At 37.3% G+C, this 24,358-nt stretch overlaps 1 protein-coding gene across 1 annotated transcript in view; it reads right to left on the reverse strand.

Annotated features, from left to right (window-relative positions):
* Nucleotides 1-24,358, reverse strand: part of LOC104565350 (contactin-associated protein-like 2) — a 971,843-nt gene that overhangs the window by 152,626 nt on the left and 794,859 nt on the right. The window contains exon 14 of the mRNA XM_088520855.1: nucleotides 24,027-24,183. Coding sequence (XP_088376981.1) covers nucleotides 24,027-24,183 — 157 coding nt within the window. The remainder of the gene's footprint in view (nucleotides 1-24,026; nucleotides 24,184-24,358) is intronic.

Here is a 24,358-nt window from a genome sequence, read left to right on the forward strand (position 1 = left end):
CCTAAGTACGAAGACGATCCTTGTTGAAGTAGAAGAAAGTAAGAGGAAGCAAATGAGTCCTATTCTTTTCTCTTTTTATTTCTTTTTTTTTTTTTTCAGTTGTGCCTAGCCATATTATTTAGTGTATAAAGTAGTCAACTTTTGAATCTAGAAATTAATTCCCTTGTTCAACAATAATAGAAGAAGAGGGATGAATTCGGGTTTCATAAAAGATACTAAAATGCATAAGATGAATATAACCAGGCTTTGGAAAGGATTTCAGGAACCCGGAAGTCTTCACTGTCTCTGAAATGGACGACTCAATGATCTGTATCATTAGCTTACCATTAACTGGGAAGCACAGCGGGTATTTGCATGATCTGCAATAGTGCCCAGAGATTTCCACTAGTCTAGAGATGCTGTCTTCAATCACTAGCCCCACTGAGCCCTTCTAAAGAGATGCAAGATAAATCACTCTTTTTAAAGGAAAAACAACAGAGCTAATTAAGAAAATAATGTCATTTTTAGAATGACATCTCACTGAACTGGTGTCTGTTCTCCGGGATGGAGAGAGTAAACAGAGATTTAATTAGTACAGTTTTGAAAAAGTCAAGGAGAAAACAGGAGAGGACTATTTTCTTAAATCTGTATATTTTTCCCCTTCAGAGCACTTGCCTAGCTTCCTGGACCCTTGGTATTGCTAATATCACTGACTGTCTATGACCACAGACAGCAGCTATGCTAGATGCCACAAACGGAGGCTGTCACAACTGCTAAAAAAGAAGGAAAAAGAAGAGCAGTAGACAGGTTTCTGCTAGGTTGTAGTCTTATCACTTTTTATCTATAGTTTGCAATGCTCTTTGCAAAGGTATCATTATCTTCATCTTGCAGACAGGGGATTTAAGAACAGGGAGATTAAAGTCTTTCTCTTTAAGAAAAAAAAAAAGGAAAAAAAAAAATCAGAATGAATAACCCGGCCAGGTTGTATCCCATTCCTGCTGAACATATGTATCCATGGGACCCACTCCCTTCTAATAGAGGATAGATGTAGGTCATCACTTCACTCTTCCTGAGATTTCCTCTGAGATCGGCTTTCTCTGCTGATTGCTATTCTTTCAAAGAAAGCTTTAAGGATGGAGACATCTATTTAAAATAATGAATCCGCCAAAGAATGTTAAAAAGAAAACTACTAGTATTCTACTTCTTTCCTTCCCTTCTCACAAAATGAGCCAATATTTCAGCTATATATAAGAATGCCGAAGGGCAATCCTCTTCCTGTCATCAGTAACTTTCACTGCTTTGAAGGAAATAAAAAGGAGTAGTTCCCCTCCCTCCTTCCTTTAATGAGCATTTTTATACTCGTATTAATGGCTTATTTATGTATTTAATGATATGATTACTGCAAAGCTATTGTCACAGCAATAAAACTAAGCATTATGGTTATTTCCAAGAATAGCCTTATTTTCTTATAATTGGTTACTTGTCTCATGCTTGTAGGAAAGACTTCCTCCTCTGCAGAGGCGCCACTGAATGGTGAGAGTACTAAACTGTGAGCTGGGGGAATGGAGCTGGCTTTTCTCTTACAGGATCCAAACAGTTCCATTACTCTCAACAGAAAAGGTTAATGACAGCTTGTGCCCCACATGTGCACTAACAAGACGAATACACTTGAGAAACTGAGCGGCTATATCAAGCTTTTCTCAAGTACTTGTAGTTCCTCTGGACATACTGATCAGTGCTGACAAAGCCAAAAAAAGTTATAAGCCAAAGACTGATTAAAATGTTTGACTTCTTTGTACTACAAACTCAGACATAATCCCAGCTGGAACACTCAGTTCTTAGAAATGATAATGCTTCTGTTGGTATTTAAAGACTTTGCACATTAAGAGGGTGGAGAAAGTCTCTGAAGTTTTTCCTCACCAAAAAAAAATCCCCTTAAGAGAATAAAGATTGAATTCAGAGTGTATCATATTCCTATTAATAGCCAAATGGGAGATGAATGAATCTGATCAAATCCTGTAATTATTACCACAGGATATTGATGAAATCTCAGGGTAATTTTCTATTTCTAATTTCTGTTCCTATATATAAAAGTCTGCAAAGTGCTTCAGGGTCCCTTTGAACGAAAGCAGCAGATATTAGTGTAAGATTTATCATTGTTTTCATTAAGACCAACTACTTACTCTTTATAAGCATTCTGTGGTATTTAAAAAAATGCATTATGCATATGTCAGCAAATGACTTATTCAAAGTAAAGATAATATTTTGCACTGCTATTAATTTGTTTGCATAATGATTTTATATAAATAGACTTCTGATGCAGGAGTCATTAATCTTCTCCTTTTTTACTAGACATCAGTAAAGGCACTACACTTAATTATCAGTTCTGCCCTACACAGAAGAACACATAAAGAATGTGTAATTAGGAATAGATTTACTTTTAAAGATATGCTTATATGACCTGAGGAACTAGAGCTGTTTTGAAAATACAAACTGGACACCTATTTTATCGAACCTGCAGTATTAAGCAGATATTATTTAATTATTAATCGTGATTTGAAGAATGTAAACTCCTGAGTATTTCCATTCTAAGGGTACATCACAAGACCCAACCTTTTAATATGGAAACACCTTTGCTGTAATCCCTGAATTTCCACAATCTGAGAGAGGTATAAAGCGGTTTAGTCCAGCTAATGCCTGCAAATGATCAACCATTAAATAAAATTGTTTTGTGGAGGGTACAGATGCACTAAGTATTAGTGGTTTTTTCTTCCAAAAATATTTGGCAAGAATTTTATTTAAATTAGTACTGCTAAGAAGAGCTAATATTACAGAGACTTTAATGAACTATGCAATTGGCAGCAGTCTCGATAATCTGGAAGCTAGTTACTTGCAAATAGGTAGACTGTAATCAACAGGATTAAAAACAAGACAAACAAAAGCCAAGATTAAAGCAGAGCTAGCTAACTTTTGAAAGGTTCTGATAAAAGGTAGTTCATTTTTTTTTTAATGTACATACTATGCAGCAGCCAAAACGTACTTTTGGATTCTGCCTGTTCCTAGGGCTCTGCCCTTACAGATTGAGAAGTGCCAATCATAAACAGCCAGCGGAGAAATTTCCTTCTTGCTTGAGTTGCTCTTCGCAGGGATTCAGACACATCTACTGCATGTCCCGCATGTCTCGTCACCTCACATCCTCTCACACAGTAAGTTGGAGCTAATGGCTCACCCTTGATCTGGCTGCCAAGGGGTGTTATGGAAAATTTCTCCTTACTACAGAGGATCATAAAAACGACAGGGAATCATAACTCATTTCTAGGTTTTTACCACACTGGCATTAGAAGGGCTGAGGCTGTGTTAAATATGTTCTTCTTATATACCTAGCAAAAAAAAAGAAGGGAAGTTTGAACTCTTACCGGGAAAATTGTTCTTATTTCCTACATTGTTCTATTGTCAAAGAGGAACAATCAGACAGTTCACCCTTTCTTCCACCATAATATAAATCTATTTTATGGTTTTATTGGGTGGTGAGCTTCTTTCCAGTATTGTTTATGATTTAATCTTACAAGACACTAAGGTCCTGGGTCTCAAAATGGAAGCCTAACGAGCCACATACTCAAGAACTTTTCTGCCTTGGGTGCTCAGTGAAACCCAGCGAGTGGATTCAGTTTACAAGCATTGCTCTTCTTTAGTGCAGTAGCCTCCAGCACCCAAATTACCAATTTAAACAAGTCCATCCTTTGACGTGTTTTAGTAAAGAGAAATTATATCAAAGACCTGATGCCAACTGTGTAGCAGACATAAGTAATCCTTGTTAGAAAATTAAAAAGATTGTGGAGATTAAAAGATCTTGACACATAAGCATCATGTTCACCAGTAGTCCCACTACAAGTACAAAGAACAAAGTTAAGATTCCATTAATGACAATGAGCTATGTGAAAAATTATTGAGATTTGCATTTAGTACAAGTTACTCTTATACTTCCATGTGAATGTCAATGTTTCGTCTTTCCAAATTGGCCTGTTTAAGTTGCACGCAGAGACAGGTTTAATTCACGTTTTATCTCTGGGCTAAAGACTTAGATCTCCTTCTTCCACTTGAAGAAGTAGTGGAAGTGAAGATGAAGTAGTGATCAGAAAATGAATACTTGATGAGGTGCAAAGTATATAATTCACAAACTTGGTAATAAAATTCATAATAATACTTTCTAAAGATAACAAAGTCTAGATTTTGTTTTTAAGAATCTTGGACATCATGAGCTTTTTAAAAACAGTGCAGCCCAACAACACTTTCCAGAATGATCAGGCATGGGGGACTGAACAGAACAGTTTCCAATACCTGGTGATAAAACTCTGTATCACTGTGGAGTTTCTGAAAGATTCTGTGAAAGTTTTGCAGTAAAGAAGTTGTCAGGTCCCTTCCAATCCTAAGCATTCTACGATTCTATGATTCTACGAAGCCTGCTCTGTTTTTTTCCTTTTCTCTGCTTGTCAAGAGATGGGACACAGAATCCACGGGAATCCAGAAGGAACCTCAAAGTCCAGAAAATAGTCCAGTGATCTCACATATCAGAAAGGAGATTAAGGTCATTTAGATTGCTCCTAAAGGACTCTTGCTTGAAAGAACTGCTTGGACTTTCCTCTCAAATGAGAATCTCTGAGCAACTGAATAACCATTGCAGAATGTAAACTGGAGATGCCTAACTGAGACATCTTTGGAAGAATAGAGCTAAACTACAGGGAAAATTGGCCTTTCCAAAGGATTTAGTCACATTTTCCTTCCAATGAAATGGTGGAGATGGGGGTTTCTCCCTAAAATGGAGCAGTTGATCTCAAAGATTTCAATTCTTTGGAGTTCCTACTGAAAAAAAAAACAAAAACAACAATAGAATTTGGCCTCTTCTTCATTTAAAGTCCAACTACTCTTCTGACTTCACTTATTTCCATACCTAGACATTTTAAGAATGAAATCTAAGAAGCCTATCATAGAGTAATTGATTTCCAGCACCTTTAGATCATTGCAAATGTCAATGTTTTAATTTTATTTTTGTCTGTTTCAGAGTCTGTCACGTAGGACAGGAAAATATATCTTATCAAAGTGATATCTCCTTTGGGAGAAATGCTAAAGCCTGTACTGTGCTTCCACGCTGGGTGATCATGAAAGCAAGATCATTTGAAATTCATTTGAAGCCAAGAAAATTACATCTTTTCTCTGGAAGTAGGGCCAAATGGACATTTACTAGAATTTTACAAACAAACTTAAGTTGGACCTAGCAAACAGCTTGCCCAGAAACCTCTATTTTAAAAATTAACTAAAATTTTCCTCTGATATTTTCAAAACAGTTTATTCTTACATCTAAAAGTATTTTAAAATTAAAAAGATCTCTTGAAAAATAAAGCAATCTCTCTCCCCAAATCCACAATGTTAGAAAAAATCCAGTCCATCTTTAAGAAATTTTAAATGCTTTATTTTATGATGGAAACTTACATCCTTTAAATGTTTTAAAAATACATGTTTTAAATGGGTGTGATCAGATAAAAGATACAAATTAAATGCCTCATTCCATTATTCAGATGTCTTAACCTGTTCTTAGAAAGTAAAATACCTACTTCCTTATCAATGTGATAGAGCAACCTGCACACATTCCATTGCCCATTCACAAATCCTGAAACTTCTGATAAAACAGCAAATCACTCCGCTCAGAGGGAAAACAAACAAACAAACAAAAACAAAAAGCAAAACAGGAAGAATCCTACTAAGCATTACCAGCTGTTTCAAATATTCTCTAATTTTATATCCCCAAGCATTTTTAGTTCTATTTTTTGTACATCTGCATGACTGCCACTAACAGAAAGTTATTATCTTACTGTGCGCATACCAAAAGTGGTTATCTAATGAAATGTATATTTTTAACATCTGCATTATCATATGTATTCCTGCAAGATTGATGCAGATATAAATGATGAATTCCTATGAATTCCAAGTCATCCAAATTACTAATTATCCCAAACATTTGGATCATGTATCAAGCCATCACACAAAATGTGCTTCTGGCAGGATTTTTTAAGGCACAGGCATCTGTACTGGAAGAAATATTAAAAATCTGAGAGCAGCAGCTCAGAGGTTTCATTTCTTGGAGCTTTTGACAACTTTGACAGTTTTATTTCGTATGACTGAAAGAACTAAACAAAAATAATTGAGCATGGCACAGCAAAATAACAGATGGTTATATTTAAGTCTGACTTAAACCCATCTACACCTATTATTTCAATATAATAATTTCAATAGTAATTTCAATAATAGGGTACTAACGTGCACAAGCTAGTTTAGCATATGGGCCACAACATTTAATGAAGTATGTGACTTCCTGCACTTACGAAATTTCAGAAAAAAAAAAAAGATTCTTTAGATATTGACTATTCCTCCAACCCTTTCACTGGAAAATCAACAACTTACCTGGATTGCTTCTGCACTAGGGAACAAGAGTTACCTAAGTCTCTCTTGTAGCTACTGCAAGAGAATGCTGTCTACATCGCACAGCATGTTCTATCTTTTGTACTCATTTGCCTCAAAATCTCTCAGAAAGCTCATTTCAGCCCTTCTCCCTCCACTTTTTTTCCTTCTAACTCTCCCAAGCATTTCATTGGAGAGTTCATCCTTATGCATCACATCCATGGATATTCCTCCAACAAGACTGAAATCTACAATGCAGTTCAACTGTTTCCTTCCTTCTCGCACTCTACTCTTGCCTCCTTAATCTTCATCTCTTGATTGCCCCATCTGCCATGTGCGTGGTTGCTAACTTTATGTAGAATCTGATTTACCTAATGTCTATAGACCAATTTAACATGTAATTGGTCTTCTCGTGGGGAAATCTAGTGCACATGACAATTAAATGAAGTCCATGAGGAAATGCTGCTAATGACAACAGGGCTACGGATCCTTTTCTTATAGCCAGAATTACTTCACCCCAAAACACCAAGATGAACGTGACTGCTGTAATACAGTCCACTTCTTCAGCAGATTCTATACCAGCCTATACTGTAGGGAAAATGTAGGTTGCAACTTGGGGCAGGATATCTGAGTAGATAACCTCACAAAATCTCCTTCATCCATATGATAAGTAGGTCTTCCAAATTTATATCTCTTGGCATGCATTTTTCATGCATACTTTCTCCTTTGTCTTTATGTTTAAACTATTGTTTCAGCTGTACTTGTTTAGTCTTAATATAGAGGATATTGGAGCCCTTTTAGCCTTTCTTTTGGGCTTCTTTCAAGATAGAGCTTGTTAGTAAGCACAGGGCTGTCTCACATGAGAATGTTCAACTCTGGTGTGCTGGGTTCTATTTTCTGTAAAAAAATTGCACTTTCTTACTTCTGTATCATGGATGACATTATGAGAAACAGAAAAATGACATTACTTGCTAACCATCACATGGGACAAAACTATACAAAATGTCAGTATCCCTGCTCTAAACAATAAACTAAGGAATTCATAAAAAGACAAAAGGTGGGAAAAAGTGATGTTATATACTATTATATGTAAAAATCAAAGAGAATTCAGCTATTCCTTTCCTTTCTGTAAAGGCCCCAGCCCATCCTGGACTGAACTTTAAGAAAAATGTAGGTATTTGATTCCATTTTTCAGTAGGCTCTTTCTGTTCTGCCTGAACTCAAGCTTTAAATATAAAAACACAACATCTTATTTTCTGTAACTACAAAATGCTCCCGTTCTCATTCTTGAAATATTCTGTTTTTACAGTATTACATACTACCTAATTGTCTCCCCTCAGAAGAGCCAAGCCACCCATTAGTTCTTATTCAGAGATAACTATCACATTGTACTTCAATTTTCTCTCCTGTCCCATCCTTTAGTCACAGGACAGTGTTTCCTATTTTCCTCCTGTGGGTGAGGGGAAGGACGGAAAACTCACAAGAGCGACAACTCTCTCAAATGGTCGCTTATGACAGCAGGATGGGGAGTCAGCTTTACCAACTCCCTATTACGTGTTACTCAGCTAGCACGTATGTTTGGGGCTTCTCACTCAGCATGAAGACTTCTTAATCTACTGTTGCCCAGAGTTGGAAATGGTCAAATCCTTACTTTTTCTCTTCAAACCTACCTAATAATTAGATTATTTTTAACTATAAAATAAATGCTGCCTTTTCCTAACTGCTTAAAAACATTTATTCATAATATAAATATAAGCTAAGTTAATTCTGCCTTTTTTTTGAACCTTTTAAGCTAACCTATAACTTTCAAGAAGATGGGGGAACTGATTTTTTAAACATCAAGCTATGCCAAAGTCTAATGGAAGAAAAAAATTATAACAGCCATGGCTAAAAAGCACAAACCTCAAAAGAAAATTCAACAAAAGACCTTGGGGGATTATCTACAAATTGTTCTATATACATAATGTGTAACGCTGTTACATCTACTGAGGAAGGAAAGTGGCACCAATTATCATGAAAGCTCTTTAGTTAGAAGAAGAATTAAATATCCATCTATACAACATTTTAAACACATCCTCATTCATCACAAATAATTATTTGGAACTGTCTGCTCCAAGATGTACAAGTACATTTAAAGCAATGGTGCAGCATAGAGGTAATTAACAGATGTCATTTTTCTTGTTTCGTTATGTGCTATAACACACAAGCAAAAGATGGGTATTGTTTTGCCTCTGCTTGCATATTCAGGCTTATGTCAGTGAGAATTAATTTCACTTCAATCAGTCTGTTTTTAGTGCTTTTGCACATGATCCTGTTCTGGAATTAACTGCTACCTGATCCATGGGTTAAACTTTTTATGGCCTTTTCATGTTTTTAAGATACCCTTACTTCTCGTTTGTGTGTGTATAAACCCACATATAGATTGTGTTCGTAACAGGGGAAATCAGACAGGGTACTAAAGCACAGGCCTTGGTGAAGTTTTAAAAAATTGCATTCTTGCAAGACATGTGACTGGGTCAGATCTGGAGGTTGACAGCTTCTGCGGTGTTTTATTTAGGGAGTCTTCTTTCCAGGCCTTGAATTTACCAGCACTTTGAGACAAGGAAGTCCTTGAGATCAGGACTTGGGCTATAGGGAAAGTATGACCGTTTACACTAACTTGGCATTACATATTAGGTCAACTTCAGAAGCCCTTGTCTAGAAAAGTCTTAGAGTGTTTTGCTGCAAAACAACTGACTGTAGAATAGCAATTATTTCTCTGGCATTTTTTGGCTATCCTTAGACAACATTAATGTCCTATCCATGAGCCACAATATTTTATTGCTTTAATGGATTTCCGCTATTCATTTTAGCCTTTAAACTCTTTTCTTCTTGTATTACACATAACCACTCTTTTAGCCACTGAAATAAAGTTAGCAGAATTCACCATTCATTTCCTAACTCAATACCCCCTGAGCTGAGCCCTCCTTTCCTTAGCACAATCCTGAAGATGGATGAAGACTCCTCAAATAAAGAAATCTCCCTGTAAAACTTCTTGCATTTGCTGCATGCTGCCATGTTAGTGCAGGTGCCTCACATGGCCCTGAGCACTTGGGCTGCAAAGTTAATGTATTTTTTCTTTCGTGATGGCTTAAATGTTGTTAATGCCAATGCTTCTTACCATAAAATTAAATAGAAAAATGAAATAGAATTATGAAATAAAAGTTACCGCATGGACATAGTTATTTATATGCAGAAATCTGTTGCTTCTACCAGTGAGTGAAGACTGCACAGACAACATTTGGAGAGGCTGCAGTAACTGAGGTCAGCTCTGTAGTACTGCAGATTGCCACACTGCCTGATCTTCAGAAACTCATCACATTTAGATTTGGAAAGCCTTTGTCTGCGCTGCCCCAATACTCACCTGAAATCTGTTGCGGAACTGCTACACTGGCTAGACATCCTGATTTCTAGGTTTAATACATTCATAAATAATTGACTCACAGGCTATTTCTTTTAGTGCTTGCCAATGTCAGTCAGCATAAACAGTTTTTTGCTCATGTTTACAGAACACATTTTCAGAGAAAATGATATCATCACCTTTTAGCATGGGAGGATGGAATACGGCACAGCTGCAACTAGCCTATCTACCCAGCGCTGTGCAAACAGCGGCCCTGAGAAGCAGCCTGGCTGTGCTGGCAAGGATCGTGAGTGAGCAGAGACGCGTTGCTAAAAGCCTTCTGGAAAATGCAAGAATCAAAGGGATGTCCCATGGAATCACATCAATGTTCCATCCACCATCAAGGGCTGATGCTGAAGATAGAAGCAGTTATTCAGGCCACCTTCTGTCATCCATTCACCTTTCATTCCCCAACAGGCACCAGTGCTGTGGTAAAAATGATAAAGGGCTCATTCCTGCCCAGTAGAAGGTTCTATAGAAAGCTTTAAGGAAAGCTAGGTATGAATGACCATCTGATTTACTGAACTCCATAAGAATTGAACCACTTAGTCTAACCTTCACTAATCATTAGAGACATGTAGTAACTCCTAAAGAACTAATGTTAACAGAAAGCAATGTTATCAGAAAGCATAACACACTAATGTTTCTTGAATTACTGGGTAACATTCATATTTCTTAAAAAAAAATATATCCCAGACATGTAAAATATCATCTTAGGGAGTTGGTTTAGTTTCCTACAAAGAAAGAAAACATGTTTGATGCAACCTTAAAATACTCTGCTGTTCTGCTTACACAGGCAATGTGCTATTTCCATCACTCAATTTATGCCGTGACAAAACTCTGGCAATTGACTGCATCTCCCCATTTCTCTTTCTTGCTCCCTTCCTTGATTGCAGGTGAAGAAAACTAGCTTCAGCAGAGTAGAAGATTAGATGCTAAGAAACAGAAACTTTTAATGCTTCCATAAGACTTGCATTTTCTTGAGGTGAAATCTTTTCTAGTGAGTTGCAATTATAAGCAGTATGTATGCTTTGTTAGGCATTATTTGAAAAAACAAAAAAAAGGGTAGGGGGAGAGGATGAAGGAGAAAGGGACAGGGGGGCCATCTCAGTTTCCAGCAAATCCTGAATAGCAGCAATAAAGGGCTTCCAATTGTTTTTCATTCAATTGCCCTCACAAATACACAATAGAGATAAAATAAGTGCTGGCCCACAACTGATTGCTTACAAAAAATAAACTACCATTTATGACAGGCCTTAATGTCAAAGCAGATCTTTTTGGCAAGGAAAAGTTGAGGGTATTTATGTGTACAGATTACAAGAACACCTGCCCCAGCAGCTAAAAATCACATTGTGAGTCTAGTTGACAGAAAAGATAAATCTGACATCACAAATAAAAAGCTGATATAGCTCTCCAGCAAAGATGGAAATACAATGACGAGTCCATTCGCATTTTTCACAGTTTTAGTGGCCATGTCTTTTTCTACACAAATAATAGCATGCCACAGTGGTCATAAAATGTCGCACAGAAAATCCAGCCCCAAATGCTCTCTCTCCAAAAGGTCCCCAACTGTGGGAAATGCACTCGTCAGAACTTCAACTGCAGCAAAGCCTCAGTCTCACGCTACTCTGTTAAGGGATTAACCAGAAAACACCTTTCCTCAGAGGAAAATCTGAAACAACAGTAACAGGAACATTGCCCCTTACTAGCTTGCATTTCCTTTTGAACATCCAATGACTTGGGTATTTCCAAGTACAGGTGATTTGCACAAGTATTTCTGTCAACAGCTATCAATCAAGGGTGTTTTACGGACTGCCTAACAAATGTTTTTATCTAGTGCAGAACATTTGCATTACATGCTTCCCAGTGAATACAGTAATCCCTCTATTTGAATCAATCTCTGACTTTAAAATATTTGGAGCTACAGTTGGGAACTTTGTACTTTTAGGTCTAAAAACCCCCAAAGCTATTGACATGCTATTGACATCTCTTTGACTGAAGCCACAAACACATTTGGTTTAAAAATAAATAAATAAAAATAATTGTAGCAGACTTTTTAGAAAAATAACAGGAATGGCAAATATCCAACAATGCAACTACAGAGCATTTCTTTGCAAGATATTGTTTGCATTCTTCTGAAACAGAGTTGATGAATTGTGAAAGATACTTGCCCCTCCCTCAGGACACTTCTGCAAACAATATATATTTGTCCTGAGACTTCTCCATGAAACATTACTTTTGCATAACAAAAAATTGCTAGAAATAAATTACTTTTATAACCAAGATTTATTTTATGATGTATTGTCATTATAACTGTTGCTCTTCTGAGGCAAAGAAAGTGTGAGTATATTCACTATTATTAATTATTTTCATTTAATGAAATACAGCCCAGGCACCCAGCAAGGATCAATGCTCTATTATATTTGGTGATTCATGAACAGAAGTCAGTACTTTCTCTAAAAGATTATGAAACTAAATTGCCTGCTTCCGCTTGTCTGCTTTTCCAGGGTTTGTCTATATAATACGATGCAATGACATACAGAAACCATCAAACTAATGCTGAATGTGGCAGTTAAGTATCAGTAACAGTCATTTTAGGATGAGTTTCTGCCAAGAGCTGATCTTCCTGTGAATGAATTCCCACATATCATCCCGAGCTTCTTGCTCCAGCTCTCCTACTTTCTCCTGAGCCCCATTTTCTTTTCCCTCTTCAGCTCTTCCACTTTTTATCAATCCCCTAACTAAATCACGCCACATTTTCTTTATTTATCTCATTTCATTTTGTTGTTCTCCATTATAAAAAGGAAATTAAAACAAACTGTTTCTCAGTTCTTTTCATAAGGAGAGTTTAAAAAGATACCTCGGATCAGCTGTTGTGGTCTTTAAGAGGAGTCTCAGATCCTTTTTCACAGATTTTAGGGCTTTGTTGCCTCCTTGCTGGGTCCTGCCTGACTGCAACAGATCAGCCGTTCACCTTGGCTGCAGATGCAAAATGACAGTGGATGACAAGGCCAGTTTTAAGAACATGAGCTGATAAGGTTGTTGTGCCAATTAGGAGTTTGGATTTGCTTCCTAAATCTTTTAAAAACCCTCTTAGCATTTCTGATACCATTTTCACTGAGGAACATTCGATACACAGCCTGTATTTGGCATGAGATACTTGATCACTGCGGACCGTTACCACATTTTATGCCATACCCACTAAGTACTGGATAGGAGATTACATTTAGTGACAGCATTTTTAACAGTCCTATTTCATGGGAACAGCAGCTAAAAATAAATACATGCTTTTTCAATGTACTTGAACATTTTTAATCATAGACCTATTTTTTTATATTTATTTTTTTCCCCTCATCACATCCTCTACAATGGCCTGCAGATTTTGTCTTATAATTTTCTTTATAATATTTATCTAATTGCTGGGAATTCAGCTTTTTCTTTGCTTCTTCTAAATTTTCATTTGGTTCTACTTTAATGACATAAATAAATAGGTACCTCAGACACTTAGGGTATTTCCATATAGGCAACCATATAATTTATGCACCAACCTCAGCTCATAGCTCAAGACAGATTTTTTTTTCTTCAGTCTACATTTAATATAATCTTACAAACATTTTCAACTACATAATTCCTTGTTTCAGTCGACCAAAAGCAGAGCAAAATATAGCATTTGCGATAAAGCAAATGAATACACAATATTAGCTCTTTTAAGATAGTGGTTTAGGTAGAATGATTTCTTCTCAGTAATACATTTCAGTAAAATATGAGAAAAACAACATCTGAATTCCATTAGTAAGCTTTCTCATTTCTGTTGTGTAATGATATGTCTAAAAGTTGCATGCAAAATGATTTTCAGGGTAAATGCAGAGGATTAATTTATATGTGTATATCCACATAGCTATCCTTAAAGCATACAGGACCCATATAGGATTCTAATGCTATTTTAAAGACTAGCTTGAAAAGAGATGACAAATATAAGTAATGAATGATTTATAGGACCTGATTTATAAAGTTTTCATTGCACTCTCAGACAATTCTTAAAAATTTCAAGGGAGCTCCATGGATCATATTTTTTCAGATTTACTAATTTTCGCCACCATAGTAGGCTGGGAGCAAACAAAAAGAAAAAGCAAGAGTATTCCTTTTCTGGCGGGAGGTGAGATAAAATTGTCAAGCCATGACTACTGACAACATGACTAGAAATCTAGAGGCAGTCACAGACTATGCAGCACAAACACAAAACAAAATGGGGGAATGGAGGTGTGGTATGAACTGGTCAAACAAGCGCCTAGTTCCTGAAATTAATGCACGTTGCATATTTTAAACTATTTTTATAAGTCTGGATAAAACGAAAAGCAGTTTTGGTTTCTTCTCTTGGTGTTAGAGCCATTGCCTTTATTACCAAATTTGCAGAGTTTATGAGAGGTTTGCTTTGGATTGCTCTGACTGCTTACCCTAGAAGTCATCCTGTATTCCACCCTATTCCACAAGCAACCTTCCTCTTTAAAATAAAGTAATGCATTAGACATATAATAATAGTTCCCAAGGAAACAGGAATATTGGAGAAGACTTGTTTTTTTTTTTTTTAATCAGATCTTCTGCAGTGCTAATCATCAGCTGAGAAAAATAAGAAAAGAACAAAGAATGATTCTTTTTCTAAAAAAATGGAAGTTTTGCAGCTGTCTGAGTAATGAACCAATAAAACAGTTTTTGCACATGGCTCTGAAGAAAACATCCCCATCAACTATGGAACCTGATGCAAAAACATATGTAAAACCTTCCTGAGATTTTTTTAAGAGAGGATATATGATTATTTACTCTTCTCCCCCACGTCATATCTTATATAGAGAACATACATATTATACGTATATAAAATATCCTAACACACTAAAAAATGAACAATGAAAGCAGATATATCTTTTGTTTACCCTGTAGGCTTAACCCCTTCAGCTTGATGGACTCATCTGTGATTTTGTTGCAGCTAAAAATATGGCAGCTAATAGCAACAACAGCCAAGCAAGCACTGCGGGTCTTCGGCTACCTGTCACCAAGGGATGTCAAATATTTCACCTTTTCTACACGGGATCACACTGGCTCTGAAGAAGTCATTGCACCCCTACAATTCAAGAAGAAAAGAAAACCAGTGTATTTTCTTTAAGTGCTAAGCAGTGTCAAGCACCGAGTGAAATACACTTTGCTGATCTCATCTTCATTGCACTTTGGTGAGGACAGAGTCATTACTCCTTCAGTTAGCACACAAATAAAAGGAGGGGGAGGAGAAGGGGAAAATAATTGGGAGCTGAAAAGTTCAGTAGCGAACAATGCTCAGCACACTCTGCCCTTACCTGACAAGCTTGGACAGTAAGGTCATTTTCTTTAAAGTTGAGACCATAAGCTCTTCCTTTGGACTAAAATTCAGTGTCTTCTAGGCAAGTCATAGCATGTGGTTCTATTCTTGGTCATTTGATATTTCATTCAAGCAATAACCATTAAATTTAATAATAAAATGAACACAAATGCCCTAGGAAGGACATTTTAAATCATCTAAATGGTGGAAAAACTTAGTGTAACTGTGTTTTTGCCTGCTAATTCATAAGCCTATCACAAACTACTTAGAATACTCCAAAAACCACCAGGCATTCCTTATAATTTTAATAATATCCCCAAAAGTAATAACTACAGATAAATAATTATGAAAGAATCATTCAGTGCCACATTTCTAGCTTAAAAGCCATTCTGCAACTTAAAGAGATCTGGATGAGAGCAGCTGCCTGTGACTGCATGGAAATCAGGTCAGCTGAGCACAGCAAAACTGAACAGTAAGTCTGAGAAGGGAGGTTGGCAGCAGGACAAACACACGCTTTTTGTCTCTCAGTGATTTACTGAGCAAATTAATAAACATGGATAACATCTTGCCATCACTCTCTCCTCCTCCCTAATGCTAGTGTTAAATGATGGATGAATGTGAAGCCAAACAGGAATGTTTTCCATCCTTAGCACGTGGCTGGACCTCAACTATTTTTATCTATGGAGCAAGGGAAAAGCTTCTGCTCACAATGCATGACGCAGTGCAGCCTCCTGCACCCTCATCCTGAATTTTGTAGTGCTAGTGGGACAAATATCATCATGCAAAACAAATACATAGGACTGAATATATAACAGCAAAAAAAAGTGCTTTTTTATCAAAGATAAGGCAGACAGCTGAGTAGTCGCTTCATGTCATGTCAATGCCCATGTTTTCTTATGTTTTAGGTTTGGACAAGCTAAAGTTTGGTTCCTCAGCCACTTGCCTGTTGCCGTGGGCCACAAGCATGCAGGGAAATGCTCCCTTTAACATCAATAGGTGGGATGAGAGCTAAAAGTCAAATGGTTTCATCTTGTATAAGGCCACAAGCCTAGTCCTAAAGGTGAATAACACAGAAGGGAGAACAGTGACAACAGCAGGAATATTTGCAAGTCCACATGATTAATTTAATTTTCAAACTCCCAGTGCTCTGAAACTGTATTATTTCAGGCTTTCCATCTGACAGGCTGCATGATCTAAATATATATGGTTGCTGTCAGTATTTAAACGGAACACTTCTAAAGGAGAGGGAATAACGTGGGTGATCCAGGGTTAACCACTGGATTAGGGCTGCCTGTTGTGCTTTATGATTTAGCAGTAAAATAAAAATTTTAGGGATAATTCTGGGCAGCAGATATTGTCCTTAAAAACCTATGTAAAACAAGTGGCCTGAACACTTACTGTGAAGTATTGGCTAAAGTTGATCTCTCCACTTCACAGCATCCATGTCCCAAACTCTTAACCTGTGATTATCAAAAATGAATTCAACCTCCTCTTCTGGAGTAGCAGAAAAGGGAAACACAGAATGACCATATGCAAGATATCAAGTAAAAGAAAACAGGGAATGGTTTATAAGGAAAGAGGGTGGAATACAGGATGACTTCTTCACTTTTGTCAGACAAATTCTGTCTCTGTAGTGCACACCAGTTACTGCTGATGAGCCCCGTGCAGCCGGTTCAATACCCAGTCACTTGACCCTTCTTCTTACTGGAGCAGTTTTAATGGTGAAATTATAACTGGCTGGACTGTACTTCCTGGCTCTTGGCTATTTGCTTTTCTGTTGCTGAAAGTTCTTCTGTTTTCTTCTTTCCAGTTTCATTTAATGTTAAACAGGAAGTGTTCCTGTCAAATCCCTCCCTATTTTATTAAAAATGACTGTTTTTAAAGATATTGCTTAAATGTATGGCTGTGTCATATAAATACTTGATTTTGTATACAGCCAGTCTGCCTGGATAAATTGAAAGTTTGCTCATATATATTGGATGTTTGAAGTCACGCATAGTCTGTATGGCAACTTTCACCATCCTTCAGGTTCTTTTAGGTGTATATATGCTCGATCCCTTTTAATTCATTAAGCTTCTCTATCTACTGTTATAAATAACAACAAAATAGCATGCAAATTTAATTAATTACAGACAATGTTAAGTTCTCAGTCTTTTTTTCACCTTGTACAATGTTTAGTCTAGTCTCTTCTGATCACCCCTCCAGTTTTTGCCTACACAGAAAAGTATAAGAAATAAATGAATTATCTTATATTATTAACATCTTTGAATGAAGGACAGGAGAGGCCAGTGTAATGTAACTACCCAGTTCTCTCTGTCACTGGGATCTCATGTTAACATACAGATGGATTTTCAAAATTGCCTAAGGGAGACAGAAATACCATTTTCAATGGGAATTAGCATATTCTATAGTATAGTATTAAGTCTGGGTGCCTTTCCACGTCCCCAAGATTCTTCAATATCTTGTTTTATCTGGTTACAAATGACCTGTCCAGCATCAGGTACACTGTATTGTCAAATCTATGGGCCAACATTTAAATACCCTCCACTATTCCAGCCACTAAAACATCTCAGGTCAGACCCTGTTTAATTATCTTTTTCACCACCTGAAACTTCCTTCTGAAACCTTCATGACAGGAGAAGAGTTTGAAGTGAAGGAGTGATGCATCCCGTGGAGCGTTCTGTCAAATAGTTCACAAAAATAAAAGGGAATTTTGCAGATTCTAGAGGAAGAAACTTTAATTTCTAAACTGCGACAGAGGATAAACAAGAAAATTAGGCTGCCTGCAGCCATTTGATTTACTCCTGAAGTCAAGACCCCTGATGATAAAGTGGTTCTGAATTGCTTCATCAACAATTTAGTTTTGCCTTAGTGACATTTAGTGTTATTTTCTTTGCCTTACTCTCCATTCATCTGACAACTGTCTGATTCATGGTTGGCTTTGAAACCACTGTTATTCACACAGATGTTATCTGCACCTCTGGAATTTTTGACCTTGCTTTTCCTTCACTTCTCCCTGCTTTTGTTTCCACTGCTCATTTCTTCCCTTTGTCCAAATCCACAGGACCTCTAAACTTTCCTTCAATTCCTCTTGATCATCTTCAGGGCCATCAAATATTTCTTGAAAGTTTAACAAGCACATCAGTAGTCATAAGCACTGAGTAAGTAACCGTCAGGAAAGCAGGACACCCAGCACTTCTTGTATTTTCTAGGCCGTAATTTAAACGGCAAGAGACAGAGCTGCAATACACACTGAGCGTTGCACAGCAATGACGTCCCTGCTCTGTTCTCCAATCTAATGTGCACCCTCTCTGTAGGTGCTAAAGGAAAAATCTCCTTACATCACCTTTTCCCAGAAAATCCACTCGCAGAATCATTTCATGTATCCTCACATATTATGGATGCTACATGAGAAAAGACTGCAGAGTAGAATCTTTAACCGAGATTCCCAAAGGAATCTAGGCACTCAACTCACTGTAGGATCAAAGGAGATTGGGAACATAAATTTCTTTCAGATCATCATATTTGTTACTTAATTGGAATAGCTTATCTTTTTCTCCAATGCTATCGATTTTTTAATAAAGCTAAGAACAGCCTAAATGGTAATAATGTGTAATTTTAAAAAATTTATTTAAAAAGTCTTACCTAAATTTGTTAGGTCTTTTACCTAAATGATTCATCTGAAGAAAATTTTGTTTAACAGCTTCCTGGGGAACTCCCTGTTGCTCACACCAATCTCAGTTTATTCTCTCAAGGTTGAGGCAATCTGATTTTGAGAACTGACAACATCCTCTCCAAAAATCTTTGCTTGCTTAGCAAGTAAAATTAACCTTTTTATATAATTTGGTTTGTTTCTGCTATGATTTCATATTGGCTATGAATAATGGATAATTTCAGCACTAGGTTTTGCCCTGGTGGGAATGCTCTAGGTGAAGATCTTCCACCTGTGCTTTTTTTTTTCCCCCCATAAAACTTTATCATGGCAATTACTAATACTTAATATTTACATTGCAGCAACATCAAGGACCTCTTCTAAGAATCAAGTTTCAGTCTGCAAGCAATGTGCAAATGCGCACACATTTGAATTTCATACTTTGTAGGGACTGCATGTCAATATGTACCCTTTGGCTCAGGTACCATCAAGGTGATCTAAACATTAGACATATAGTAAATACCCACTAAACTTCCAGAATGCTCTCCTTCCCATTTTATTCAGAGAGAGAGAGAACATAAAGGTGCTCAGTGAAGGAGAAAACAAATGTTGTAGAAGGGATGAGCTGGACTGTAATTTGGGGAAAAGAACTGCAAACCACTCTCACTTCACCTGAAGCTCCTGCAAACTAGAGTCAGCTGTCATGAAGGGCTCACTTAATCTTTTCTCCTTATCCTCCCAGCAGGCCTTTTGAAGACATTTTACTCAATCACCTCAACTTTTAAATAAGAAACAACTATTAAACTATAGTTTACAACTGGAATTTACAAAAAGCTCTCTTTGGTTAAGTGAATCATGCAGTTATCCAGATTAGTAAAGCTAGTCACTACAACTTCACTGCGGCTCCAAAAGGCTATTTATATATGTCAGTGACTTCTTACATGACTTGTAGTAAGGTGATATGTAATTTTTTGCCAGCTTTTCTTCCCTTTGTGGATATTTTGAGGTCCTTATTTTACATATACAGTTTAAACTGCTTAATTCCATTCCACTTAAGTATTTTGTTAAAATTAGCATTTGGGCTTTTGGGCTTTTAAGAAGCATCAAAGATCAATCTAACCCAGACTTGGGCTACAATCAGTCTATGGCTTAAGGTAGGTCCTGAGAAAAGTTGCATTACGATTGACTCTTTGCATCTACAAAAAGAATATAGTCACACAACTGAAACAAAGAAATCAAATCAAACACAAAATTTAGAACAAAACAAATATTTTGCAGCTGTGCATAGCACTACAACCTGTGCCTTGTACCAAAGCACCACGGCACAGAGTTTGATTGGTCACTATTATTTTTTGTCAAAGGACTCCTGTATCATTCAGGGAAGGCAGACAACATTCACTGAATAAAACATAACTCTCTATTCTGATTTACTTCTATGGTTCAATATGTGGACCCCAGCTTACATTTAATGTGTATTTCAAGTCTTTCTATAATGACAACATTTTCTCATTGGCTTTGTTATAGGGCTTATTACCGTAGGAAATGATTGTTCCACAAATCTATCTATCTTTGCAGTATCCCCACGAGATGAACGACTGACATCATTCTCATTCTACAGATTGGATGTTAAGAACAGGATATATAAGTTTAAAGGCACGCATTCCCTTTTAGTGCGTGGTGTGAGCTGCTTACAGTCTGTTTTTTTTTTTTTTTTTGCTCTTCTTTCAGAGTACATAGCATTAGGTAAGTTCAGACAAAACACAGCTAATCTCACCGGTGCCAGTTGCAGCTGTGAATGTTCAGTACTTCCACAAATTGTACCTCTGGGTCTCCAGTTAGGTACACAGAAAATTAGGATCAAACAACCAGTGTGATCCACCTCTGAAAAAAAAGCCTTGCAAAACTTGGTCAGCATCACGTGGGCGTTTTGTTTGAGAAGCAGTGATTGAACCTGGTTCTCAAGGGGAACATTCTCCTGCCTTCACTATGAGATCCTTTATCACACTGCAATTCCGTCCTTCATTTCTAATACAATTTCCAACTTTGGCAATAAAAATTTGCAGACAATATTCTACTGCATCATCATGACTCACTCAGTCTGACCCATTCTGCAATGGATCCCCAACCTCCTCTTTTAAACAGAGTGCTCTGCAATTCCAAATCTGAAGCTCTTGGCTGAATCTCTTCCTTCTTCACCTTTCACTCCCCCAGTTTGCACCCAGCAGATTTCTTTTCCCATTTTACTTCTCTGCTTCTGGAAATACAACCTCCAAAAGTCCCACCTGGCCTCTTAAACCAGTTTGGCATACACTCAGTCCTTCTGTTCTAGGGGATAATAAGTTCTTCTAAAATAAGTTATGATGATGATTTACAGAGAGATTATGTGGCAAACTGCTTGTTTATTTTATGCCTCAAGACTTGTCTGCTCAGTGTATGCTGCAAATCCCTGTACTAGAGGGAATTTCCCCACTCTGCAGGGATACCCACATATCTTTACTACAAGGCTTTACTAGCTTGTGCATCTTTTTTGGGGGCGGGTTTTGAAATTATCTTGGCTAGTCCCTTCTTGAAGATCCTTGCATCATGTTTGCGTCTCTACTGTAGTAATACCATTACTATTCTTAGTTTTTATTTATTTATTTCCCTCTAAGAATGAGAAGACACACAACAGTTTATGAAACATTCGGAATATACAAGGAAAAGCAAGATTCAAACTGATGTGAAACGTGCTTTCACACCAACCCAGCGCCTCTCTGAGCTTCTTGATAGTCTGCTCTATCCCACCTAGACTCCGAACACTGTAACTAGTTCTGTCCACTGATACCAATACCCCAAAAGTGCTGTTACAGATGCAGAGGTGCAAACCAGGAGCTGTTTTGCTGTCACCAGACCTGTGTCCTGCAGTGCTGCTGGGGCCCTGTTAAATGTTCTGCCCCTGCTAAGGAAAGTCTGCAAGATCTCTGCAACTCTGGAGCCCACTTGCTTTCTAGGCGTCACTCAATCATCTTTGCCAGAGAAAATTCATAACTAGATGTCCTCCAAATAATATTCAAGAACAATAGGTGAGACTTTGGAATGGGCTAGATTCTGGCAAAACTAAGCTAAAAAAAGAATCTTCATTAAAGTGTCTTTTCAATTACAATAAAGCTTTCATTTCTACTGCTGATTGTACACATTGCAAATTAAAATGTAATGTTCAGTCCTATAACCTTTTTCATGAAATGCCTTATAATATCCAGTATAGTTTTTATGAAAAGAAACTGAAACGTATCCATAAAAAAGTACAGCTTTATAAATGTCTTTCTTAAATGAAAATGCCTTCTTGCTTAAAGTTTTGAGTAAACAGTTATGTTTAAGAAGGAAGCACTAATAGATGCCATAAAATCTCCAGGTATACCAGGGTCAGAGAGGCTATAAGAAAAGATTATCGAGAGAAGGCTGCTTATTAAAATATCATCTGTGACACTCAGAGAAGCCACAAGAAGAGGTCAAAAGTCAATGTTTTCTCCCCCATGAATTTCCTTCAGCATAAAAAGAGAACAGTCAAAATATGGTACACAGAGACTATTATTCATGGCTACACATCCAGTGCCTCAAGCAACAAAAAACATAAGTGCTCCTGATTACTATTGCAATATCTTCTTTTTATCATAATCATTTGGGCACAAAATCAAACCTACCTCCTGCCACCCCGCTCTATTGCCTGATATTTGAATCAGATTCCTGTGACTTAATATTTTTTACCCTCTGCCTAATTCTAGCTTGAAGCTTCGCACCATGTCCAGGTCCCCTGCCTCTAATACTGACTTGCTCTCCGCGGTGCTCTGGAGTGGATCCTTTTATCATAGCTCATAGTGTTTTATTCTAGCAGCGACAAAGCTTACTATGGCAAAATACTTCCCTGCTTGATTTTTATGCATCCTCATCTATTATTTTGAAGGTCTGGGAAAATTTCCTTTATTACTCTTATTTGACTTTTTATACCTCATTTTTCCTACTTTTTTTTTTTTTTTTTAATCTTTGACATATCATGCAATTGCTGTAGCTCTACAGGAATTCATACAACTATTAATGACTAAATTAGTTCAAGACGGTTTACGGGCCAGTATTGATTCAAATGTCCACAAGATGCTGTAAACGGAAAAAGTGCTCATATGAATATCAATCCAAGTGGTCACTGAGCACTGTATACCATGTATAAGCTGATACCGCCTATCAGGATAAAAGGGACGCAAGAGGTTAAAACCCATAAACCCAACATTTGCAGAGCACAGACAGGGGCTCATACAAAATGATGATGTGCCTCACACAGTAAGGTCATTCTTAGAGCATTTATGAGCGACATCAGAGATGCAGGTTTAATTCTCTTTTCTGTCTGAAGGGATTTAAGCCCATATCAGTTGCCTCACAGTAGGATGCCCCTGTTGCCAGGCTGTAAAGTATTTTTGGGTAGGACTAGTCCCTCTGTTAAAACTGTTCCACCTGGGATGAATCAATAATTATTTATTACACTAGAATCACTGTCTCTCACTGTCCCAAATGGGCTAGAGGTTTGTAGTTGCAACCAAGAGGGCAATGAATTTTCAATTATCTCAGGCCAAGTGTAATAGCGTTATCTGAACTAAGGGAGAGATCCTCACTCCATAATACTCTCTAAACCTTGTCCTTAACACTTTTTTCTCATGTGAGATGGATAATGAGGGCAGAAGTCACTAGGTAAGATCTTGAACTCCTATCTCTCCTAGCCTACAGTCAGTCAAAACATAAAGCAGAAAATCTGGGAAAAATCTAAGATGCGGGGATAAAATTGAATGCCATACCATAATAAATCTGCACTGGGGAGACAAAGTAGCATCTGCAGCCAAAATCCTGGTCACTCCTATTAGTATTTGTTTTTGCAGCTTAAAGCTGCAAATTCTTCTCTACAGTTCATTTGAATTCAAAATATACATACGTTTCTGGAATCTGAAAATAACTGATACTATGGATAAAATGGTAATGAACATACAGGCAGATGTTTTGCAGTAGGAGGGATCACAGAAATAACACTTTTGTCTTCATTCTTTGGCAAAAAAATGGCTTTCAAGATAGAGGCAGCAGATATCCAAGTTAACGGTTCTGGTAACTCTCATGCTGCCTGCTTACAAACTACTCACCACTGCTTGTAGTCAGCATCACAGTTGCAGTAGTACTTGGGATCGGTACAGTTGCGCTCGATGCCGCAGGCACATTTCTGAATGCCAGGTCCTGATCCGCCCCAGTAGTAGTGCTTCTCATTGGCTTTTCCAACCCACCAGGTATACGGATTCCCTTCTGCCAGGAAGAAGAATGCAAGGTTACCACGCATCAAAGAGGCAGAGCTTTGAAAGACATTAACTGGGCTCAGGTGTTCAATATGCAAACAGCATTAACAACATATAACTGGACAGCCATCCTACCTAGCTGGCAAACAAATGGAGCCTTATACTGAGCAATTCAAAGGGCATCT

Source organism: Tinamus guttatus, unplaced genomic scaffold (genome assembly GCF_059628265.1).
Source record: "Tinamus guttatus ecotype Peru unplaced genomic scaffold, ASM5962826v1 Tinamus_guttatus_pri_ptg000104l, whole genome shotgun sequence".
Lineage (NCBI taxonomy): Eukaryota > Metazoa > Chordata > Aves > Tinamiformes > Tinamidae > Tinamus > Tinamus guttatus.